Raw genomic sequence first — 10,222 nt, 5'->3', positions numbered from 1 at the left:
TCAGTTAGTTGGTAAAATATTGGTACGACGCTCACCCACAAAGAGAAGATGCTGAGTTCCCTAAAGTTTAGAGATAAGTAGCTCTTCTCTCTCTTCCCCTTACTCAGCAACATATTCCATTTCTGGGGCTTTTTAGTTTTAATTTCTAAATTTAGATTATCATGGCAGTGAGGGCATATAACAGCAGGTAGGCTTGTCACACACTTACATTGCTCCTTTTTTTCCATTAGGAACACATACATCCTTGAGCGTGCAAAATGTCTGAATCTGGGAGCCGACGTACTGTGAGTTTCACCTTTAGAAGAAGGAAGGGTGTAGAGAGGAAATGATGACAATGATTATCCTTTAAATCTTACAAGGCCCACATCTTAATATAATGGGTGGTCAGCTTTGCATACAAACTATAAATAAATACATATTTTTTTCAATATACATTGCAGACGTGAGTATCTAATCCTAATGATTTAGCCTTGCAGCAGCAAAAAACAGCTTTATGCAGTTAGGTATCATTGGAATCATGATGGAAGCCATGAGAAATCCAAGAGCAGTGAAGTCTTACAGTGAGTAGTCTGAACAAATCCTTCAGCCAGCCAAACTTAGGCCAGATCTACACGAAGTAGGATATGACACTCTGAAAATGGTTTGAAGACTGGATATGGAGTGTGTCCTGGGCCCCAACAGTTGCCCCTACTGTTATAAACCATCAAAGCAGTAGTGTAGATCTTGCCCCAGAGTGCTGCATAGCAGAAAAATATGGCAATTTCCACTACAATTGCTATGAGGGTATGGGACCTCCCAGGTTAGAGGAATTTCAAGGCAGCACTGCCGCAAGCTAGGTAACAGCAGCACATGAGAAGTTGCCTTATTTGCAGTCAGACTTCGTCAGTCTTATCTAGCATTGTCCACTGTGAGTGGCATCACATGCTACCTGAGCCTTTCAACTGGAACAGCCTGTGTCAGCCTTCTCCAGCCTGGTGCCCTCCAGATGTTTTAGACTTCAACTCCCATAATTCCCAGCCAGTGTAGTTAATGGTCAGGGATGATGGAAATTGTAGTCCAAAACAAGGCTGGCATAGGCTGTCCTTGTCCCTTTGTAAGACTTGTCTTCTGTCCCAAATAAAACTTCTCTCACAGAGGTTGCCATTTAAGACACTTGCCATTTAAGAAAACTTGTTTGGTAAAGAGGCTGGAGTCTTTAACACACATGGTCAAAGGCACACTCTCTTCCCTTATTTTCCAGAGCTCAAGCATTTAAAAGAGATTCCATGGCTAAGCTCCAGTGAACCCATGCTCAGATGAAAACTGGGAGTGGATGATTACCCTGGTGGGAAAGTCCTGTCTGCCTGCATATTACTGGTCAGATGGGAGATCATAAGTGGTAAAACATGAAAAGGCTGGCAAAAGTTTTGCTTGAAAAACCTTATCTGGACAGTTCTAGAACTAATGGTGGAGGCACTGGTAACCTCACAGTTACATCACTGTGACACTCTGTATGTGGGGCTGCTCTTGAGACTGGCTTGGAAGCTGCAGCTGGTGCAGAATGCTACAGGCAGGGTACTGAGCACATATTACACCTGTGCTGAAAGAATTGCACTGGTTGCCTATTCACTACAAAGCCAAGTTCAAGGGGGTTCATCAGACGAGCATTTTATCACACACTCACTACTGACCACTCATGGTTTTTCATACATCCTTTAGTTGACGCCATCCACCTCCCGCATGCCTCCCACTCCTTGCCTTTTTTCTGTCACAAAGTGGACCCCTTTTAATCTGACTTCTTTTTTGAAATGGGATTTGCTGCCATTTCCTGCTGTGTGCAGGAAAAGCGACATGATAAAAATGGCCCCTGAATGGGCCACGTGGTCTTTGTTTACGTTCTGTTTCTTCTCTGGGAAGAAAGAGGAAGTAATGTGTGACAGGAGCGGGGGCGGATAAGCAATGGCAGGGAACTGCAATTTCCCCCCATCTAATGATACTCAAGGTCTTGTTACTATATAAAGCCCTGAACAACTCAAGTTCAGGATACTTGAAGGGCCATCTTCCCCTATATAAAACTGTTTAGGGTGACCATATTTGGGAAACCAAAAAAGAGGACACCTAGTGTGTGTGTGGGGAAGCAGCTTTCTGAGTCCTGCAGAAAGTACGTTATTTCCCCGCCACCTTAAAGAACCCGATTGGAGTGGAGGAGGGGAAAGGATTTCATTCTGCACCACCACCATTCACTCCAATTGGGGCATTTTCTATAATGTCCACGAATGACCCACTTTCCCCTTTAAGACCTCAATTGGAGCTTGGGGTGGGGGAATGATGTGCCTCAAGAAAGCATGTCACTCCCTCCTGCCATGCCAATGGCAGCCTTAAAGGGGAAGGTGTGTTATTTCAGGACATTATTGAAAATTATAGAAAATCCCCCCTGACACCATGGAAAGAACAAAAACCAGGACAAATCCGGGGAAATCCTGACAGTTGGTCACCCTAGAACTGTTAGATCTCTAAGATCTAAAATCTTCAGAGAGGACCTTGTTGATCATGCTGTGACTAATGGAATGTCATCAATGGAATATGATCTGGCAGCACTATGGCAACAGGCCTTCTTTGTGGTGGTGCCTAGCCTCTGCAATCCCCCCACATTGTTTAGGTAACACCAAGGGTACAGTGCTTGTGATGGGTATTAAAACACATGCTTTTAACTCAGGCATTCCCTGACCAACTGCACTGATTCTTCACTGATTATTGTTGCTTTGGTATGTTTGGAAGTATGTTTTAATGTTGTGAAGCACTTTGAGATTTTTGTTTTTTTTTTAATAGTAAGTGGTATGCAAATGTTCTAAATAAATAAATGACAAACATATTAACTGCTTGGTTCTTTATCCCTGACAACATAAATTGCCAGGCCTTACCTTTTTTCTTGTAGATCTACTTATGAACAAAGAAATTTCATCCATGCTCTTGATGTGCAGGTCATTCACAGCCACTATAGAATCACCTTGGTGAAATATACATCCCAAACGATGTGGGTCTTTCCACTGGGAGACACTGTGGTGGATTAGATAAAAGACAGCAAAAAGCATTCATCAATGTGACATCAGTTGATACTATTAGATACAGTCACTGAAGCCAGTTCTGATTTTGGATCTACCATTTTATGGTATATATTTTTGTATTTGTAGCTGTATTTGTACCTGCACTTCCGTATTTCTAGTGGCTGGTCTGTGACCATAATTAAATAAAATACATTTATTATTGCGACAGCTCCTGATCTCAAACATCTAGTAACCCAGCATTATAAAGACTACCCTCTTCCAGCAGGCCTACCCAGATGAATTTTAAGCCAAGAATTTTAAGATGTATTGATTGTTATTTTGATATTGCATTGGTTTTATATGCTCTTTTAATTATTATTTTTTTGTATTTGATCTATATTGCATTGTTGTACTAATGTTGTTCCCTGCCTCAATCCAAAGGGAGAGGCAGGTAAGAAATAATAATAATAATAATAATAATAATAATAATAATAATAATAATAATAATTTGCTGAAGAGGAGTGATGAAGCTGAAAGCTAGTCAATTAATCCAGAACAGCAGTAGAAATCAATTAAAATCAGGTAGTGTCTAAGGGAGGAGGTAAAATATTATCAGAAACAGGGTAACTTTAGGGCACATTACTATGGTCCAATATGGGATCCAAAAATTTCTCTTGGCCATTATCAGAGGAAAATTAGAAACCAAAACAAATACTCAACGCTGATCCTATAAACTGTAATAAAACTAGTTTGTTAGCCGAAAGAACCAGTAACCAAGGATTTCTGTGGATGCTGGTTCAAAATGACTGTGTGTCCTGGATTTTTATTTCTTTTCTGCATGAATGCTTTTGGATTTACTATGGCAAACTTGCCCTCATTTTTAAAAAGAGTTCTCTCAGTTGCTCTTTGACACATAGGGTGGTGGGTTCACATGATCAGGGAAGGAAAACTATCCACCATCGTTTATTTTCCTGCACTGCGCATGCAGGCTGCACACTACCTAATTACCATAATTACCTTCACTGGGCATGCCTTGTTGTGATATCTAAGCCAGCAAGGGTGGATGACAGGGGCGGTTTACAAATCACCCCTGCCACCCACTCTTGCCGGGTTCGGACATCACAACAAGCTGTGCCCAGTGAGGGTAATTATAGGAATTAGGCAGCATATGACCAGCATGCAAAGGGCGAGAAAATAAGCCATGGTGGCTTGCTTATAAGCCACTATGGCTTATTTTCGCTCCCCAATTGTGTGAACTCAGTCATTGTTGAAAGGTGTGATATGCATCTTTGAAGTAAAATAAATAATAGCAGGTATACAAACCTCTGGCTTTGTCCTGAAAAGCAAGTGGAACCAGTGGACACTGGTGGCTCCAACTTTGATGGGGCTGTGAATCTATTCTGGATTTTAGTTAGAATCAGCCAGAAGTCTAAAGGAGCTAACCAAGGTGCTGAATATTTTAGGATAGGGTTCAGCACCTTGGATAGTTCCTTTAGAATTCTGGGTGGTTTGACAGAAACCCAGGATAGATTCACAGCCCTATTAAAGATTGGAGCCACTGGCCTCCACTGAATGGAACACAATACCAAATTCAGTGGAGATGCTGAAAGATAATCTATGACTGTTCTGTTTAATTATCTCAGCCAGAAGTCCAAGCATAAAGTTGCGTACAGGTTAAGCATTTGCTTGAAGATATTTATTATGACATTCCAAGCCCTAGAAGTGTAAACTCACACAGAGTTATAGAGCTGGAAAGAATCCCATGGATTCTCCACTTCAATTGCATGGCCTGAGCCAAGATACTATCTACCTAAATGATCTTTTTAAAAAGTAGGAGGTTCTGCATTCCTTACATGTGGGTTGCACCATTGCTGGCTTGATCTAAAGGGCTATTTGGTGCTTGTTTTCCATCCCTGTAACTTAAATCCATTGCTCCTTGCCCTGTATTTGGTAGACATAGTCAGCGATTGTCCTTCTTCTTAAAATCTTAGAAATCTCTGATGTGGGCCTTCTTTATCATCATCGTTTCACTAACTGAAGCGTGCCCACCAGAATTCGGTGACAGGGGACCTTATCTCTGAAACCTATCAGGAAGCATTTCCTTCCTTCACTGACAGGACCTGTGAAAGTGACTTCTTGCACACAGTGTGCAGCAGGGATGTGAAGTACATCAAAGGGGAGCGGAGAGAGCTCAGTCTTGCAGCCGAGGAGTAGAGAGTGCAGAAGTGAAGGCACAGCAGGAGATGAGCTTTAGATACCGCTAATCTCCCTCCCCTCCTTTCCTCAACCATTGATATTGATATTCTAGGAAGAACACGGACTTCCATACTGCCAGTCAACTCTGCAAAGCATGGAGGGAAATGGATGCCCTCCAACCTATTAACCTCCAGTACTAAAATACAATTTCCCCCACATGTTTTCCAGAGTCAACAGGTAGTATGGAAGTCTGAGCTCTTTTTTACAAATGGGGTACATGGCTTGCTGCATATCTGAATGAAGATGGTGTTTAAGGCAATGTGTTGTTGGTACACCTGCTGACCAACTAACTCCACAGTTGACACCACAGTTATGATCACTTTGGCCCCATTCAGATGACACCGTTAACCATGCCGGTTAATGGTTTTTGGTTAAGCAGCAGGGTTAATGGTTTTGTCTGCCATGCATTTTCCTTAACCAGGTGCCTCTGCTAACCCTATTCTGCAGCAGGTTTAGCGGCACTAACTTTGGCTAAAGGTGTAATCTGACATGCACCTGTGGTTAAGGGGCCAAAAACCTAGAGCTAGCAGTGTGAAGTGTCCTAAATAGCCTAAATCATGCAACTGCCAGCTCTCTTAGAACAAGGGCTGATGGAATAAGGGGCGGAGCATTCAGAGGACTCAGGCATTCATCTAACTGCTTTGCAGTTAATGAGTGGTTACGGAAACCAGGAAACGGACAGGGTTAATAGTGTTGTGTGCAAGTATACAGCTTGTGGTTAGTGCTAACCACAGAGAAGCATGGTTACATTAACCACAGAGCCCTCAGTGTTGTCTGAGCAGGCCCTTTGGCACTTACCCTGGCTGCCACGCATTTTCATGACACTGCACACTCAAATGAACAACATAAGTAAATTAACACAGCAGTGCATGTGGGCATCAGGAATAGCTAGGAAAGGTGCTGATGGTTGGAGAACAGGAAGAGGCTGAGGGCAAAACTAGACATGACAGAGAAATCAGGGATTAGGATATCCTGTGTTTTTGGTTCACTAATTAAGAGAGTTCCTAGTTTGGCCTTTAGTGGCCTGTTTTGGTCTACAGGATGACTATTAAGAAATGTGCTAAAAACACTGCAGGAGGTTTAACTGGAGATGACATTTAAACCTTTTAAGAATTCTGTAGTTCTACATATGCATTTATTTTGATTGTCAGCCTGCCTAGATTCATTGCTTGAGTTTGGTGTTCTATGAACAAAATGAACAAACAATGGAATGAATTGCAAAATGGAAACCTCTTTGCCAGTGGACTGCTTATTGGGTCCGCCCCCCCCCCCCTTATGTAATAAATTGTGGTAGAGGAAGTGTGACATCTTGTGATCCACAAAGGCTGAACAGTTTATGTACTTGTCAGTGAGTTTCTTTGTGTTTCAACTACATACAGCTTGGAGATTAAGAGTCTTAGAAGTACTACTTTTTGCTGCAGAAATACTGAGATGGTGACTTCCAAATTTATAGGTAGACATCTTTTGCCACCTAAGCTACCAAGGACCAAATCTCAATATGTTTGAACAAACTCTTTTCTGGTTTCTGGCAGGAGTGTGGAACAAGGATGGAATGAACATCAGACTGGTGAGATCTACTTTGTTTTAATAGACCTTAAGATTGACCTGCTGGAACCAGGTGCAAAACAGAAGCTCAGGGATGCAGAAACGCCCTGAAAATTAAGGAGTAGGGTGTCATGATCAGCCCAGAAATTGTTTTCCATGTCAAAACATAGCTCACAGTCCTATCAGTCAAAAATCAGCTCCTGGGGCCAATCTATACTTAGCACTTAATCTCAGGCCTATAACATCTAGCCCATATGTGGGGAACACAGCACACTACCTGACCCTGTGTCCTATTTATCCCTTAATATTTTGGGGGTTTCCCCCCAGACAGCTTTTATTATGGTATTTCAGTTATTGCAGTTACTGTGACCTACTGAGTTCTGTGTGTTCCAATGTAGCAGTATAATTTTATTGGTGAAAGAGGCTTCAAAGCTGTAGAAACTATTTTGATACCTTTTAATCCCCATCCCCACCTTCTCCTCTGACCTCAGCTATGGGTAGGGATTCACAGGCAAGAAATCCATGAATTGTTCTCCATTTTCTCTCTAATATTTTGGGGGCTATTTTCAATGTGAACCTACACAACCCTACAGCTGTGAATTACCACACAATCTTTGTTATAAATCCGGCATTCCTAGATAGTTGCTAGGCTTTTATTTTTTTCCATCTTTTAAAAAACAACAGCAACAAACCCTCATTTGAACACTATATTGTGGCTTGTGCTTGCACTATAAATACAAATGATAATGCACACATGACCTTTCAAACTTCCACAGTTACAAACTATGCATTGGTATGTGGCACTTGATTTATAAACAGAGAAGATTCTGCACTGTATTCATTAACATGTTCTCACAGAGCAGCAATTATGTTTGGGGGTGGAAAATTCTGAGAGTGCCGTGGACTGCAAGAAGATCAAACCAGTCCATACTCCAGGAAATAAAGCCAGACTGCTCACTTGAGGGAATGGTATTAAAGGCAAAACTGAAGTACTTTGGCCACAAAATGAGAAGACAGGATACCCTGGAGAAGAGGCTGATGCTAGGGAAAGTGGAAGGCAAAAGGAAGTGGGGCCGACCAAGGGCAAGGGGGATGGATGATATCCTGGAGGTGACAGACTTGACCTTGGGGGAGCTAGGGGTGGCGACAGCCGACAGAAAGCTCTGGCGTGGGCTGGTCCATGAAGTCACGAAGAGTCGGAAACGACTGAACGAATAAACAACAACAACAATACCAGCATAGCAGTGTCTCCAAAACAAACGGTGCTCCAGTGTAAATTCAATGCTGATTTCCCCGCAAGTTTCTCAATTTCAGGTGCCTAATTGACATAACAATCTTATAAATGGAACTAAGCTCCATTGAAAACAGTGGTACTTACTTCTGAGTAAACATATGTCAGATTGCACTGATTAGGGAGGGAAGGATCTCTTTTAGTTGCTGCTATTGTTTTTGTTTTTGTTTTTAAATGCAGGTCAGAAACCCTTGATGATCTACTGCAAATCACTCAGAGATCTACCAGTAGATTCCTATATTCTGTCTGGTCACCCCTGGAGCAAGCAGCCCCTCAAGGAATTAAACAGGAGCTATACTAGAGTGTATACTAGAGTGACCAGATGCAAAAGAGGACAGGGCTCCTGCAACTTTAACTGTTTTGATAAAGAGGGAATTTCACTAGAATTTCACTATTGCATGACTGGCATGATTAGCAGATGTAGGGTGACCATATGAAAATGAGGACAGGGCGCCTGTATCTTTTAACAGTTGAATAGAAAAGGGAATTTCAGCAAGCGTCATTTGTATGCCCTGCCCTTTTTGGTCACTCTAGTATAGCTCCTACAGAAGGAATTTCACCACTGCTGCAGGCACACAAATGACACCTGCTGAAATTCCCTTTTCTATTCAACTGTTAAAAGATACAGGAGCCCCGTCCTCCTTTTCATATGGTCACCCTATTTATTTATTTAAAACATTTATATCTCACCCTATATCATTAAGATCTCAGAGCAGCGTACAGATAAAAACATACAGTGTAAAACAATAAATATGCACAGTTAAAAACAAATTAAACCATCATCCAAGTTAAAACGATATATAATTTAAAAGCAATAAAAGCAGTTAAAACAGTTTAAACAATGTGACAGTGAGTTTAACCATCAAAGGCTTTGTTAAAAAGCCATGTTTTTACTTGGCGTCGAAATGCAATCAACGTTGGCACCAATCGGGCCTCCAAGGGGAGGGCATTCCACAGCCGGGGTGCCACCACAGAGAACGCCCTCTCCCTTGTCCCATCATAACGTATATGTTGCATTGGTGGGATGCAGAGAAGGGCTCCTCCAACAGATCTAAGGTCTCGGGCAGGCATATATAAGGAGAGGTGCTCTCTCAAGTATCGAGGTCCCAAGCCGTTTAGGGCTTTAAACGTCATTACCAACACCTTGAATTCCCTAGTGGAGGGGTATAAAGCCCGGGGGCCTAGTACTGCCATTTGGTCTTCATTAGTTCTTCATAAGTTATCTGAATAAAGCAAGTCGCGATGTTCTTATCTTGTGAACCAGCCAAAAGGATAAGAAATAAATGAGAGTTGTTACTGTGCAGTAACTTTAATCAAATGTATTTACTTGGAATTGTTATTTTTTGCAGAGTACAAAGACCAAAGTTTTTGAAGAAGATACTTCGAAACAAGGAATAACATGAACCTTGTTGACTAAATTTGGTCTTAATATACTGTTGTGATTAAAGTGTTTGTTATTTATGGGTCGGATTTTCTGCAATGATTGTTTTAAATTTGGTTTGAAATGACTGTTAAGTACAATTGAATGCCATCGATATGTAATAAGATGCTACACTGATGTGGTAGTTAATTGTTGTAGACTTGTATTAACATTGGATTGTAAATAGTTAGTTTAGTAAAAACAAATGTTTATAATTTTTTGAAAGACAATTTAATTCATTGGGTTTATTTTGTTTCTACGGTGGTCGCCTTTTGGGTTCCTTTTGTTCACATTTTCACCACCACTGCCTCCCTTACTATAGTTCTTCATTTTTGTCCTTCATCTCAGCCTTCCTATCGGTCTTCATTTTGTCTTTCATTTTGATCTTCAGTCTTTGTCTGCCATTGGTAACTGGCTCTTCGGCTTGTGAGAATTGACAGAGCAAATGCTTTGCATGCAGAAGGTCCCAGGTTCAATCCTCAGCAGCTTCTCCAGGTAGGGCAAGGAAAGAATCCTGTCTGAAACCCTGGAGAGCCGCAGCTGCCAGTCAGTGTTGACAGTACTGGGCTAGATGGACCAGGGGTCTGACACAATAAGGCAGCTTCCTATGTTCTTATGAATTGGCCCTTGTCCTATTTGAAGACCCTTACCTGGATAAAGTATAAGATAGGATAATTGCTTTGTGGT

General features: G+C 41.6%; 1 protein-coding gene across 1 annotated transcript in view; it reads right to left on the bottom strand.

Moving 5' to 3' along the window:
- Nucleotides 1-226: 226 nt before the first annotated feature.
- Nucleotides 227-10,222, bottom strand: part of PLEKHS1 (pleckstrin homology domain containing S1) — a 33,514-nt gene continuing 23,518 nt past the window's right edge. The window contains exons 14-15 of the mRNA XM_063133254.1: nt 2,901-3,036; nt 227-295 (exon numbers count right to left, since the gene is read on the bottom strand). Coding sequence (XP_062989324.1) covers nt 227-295; nt 2,901-3,036 — 205 coding nt within the window. The remainder of the gene's footprint in view (nt 296-2,900; nt 3,037-10,222) is intronic.

The sequence above is a fragment of the Elgaria multicarinata genome, chromosome 8 (assembly GCF_023053635.1).
Source record: "Elgaria multicarinata webbii isolate HBS135686 ecotype San Diego chromosome 8, rElgMul1.1.pri, whole genome shotgun sequence".
Classification (NCBI taxonomy): Eukaryota; Metazoa; Chordata; class Lepidosauria; order Squamata; family Anguidae; genus Elgaria; species Elgaria multicarinata.
This window is presented reverse-complemented; position numbering and strand designations above follow the sequence as displayed.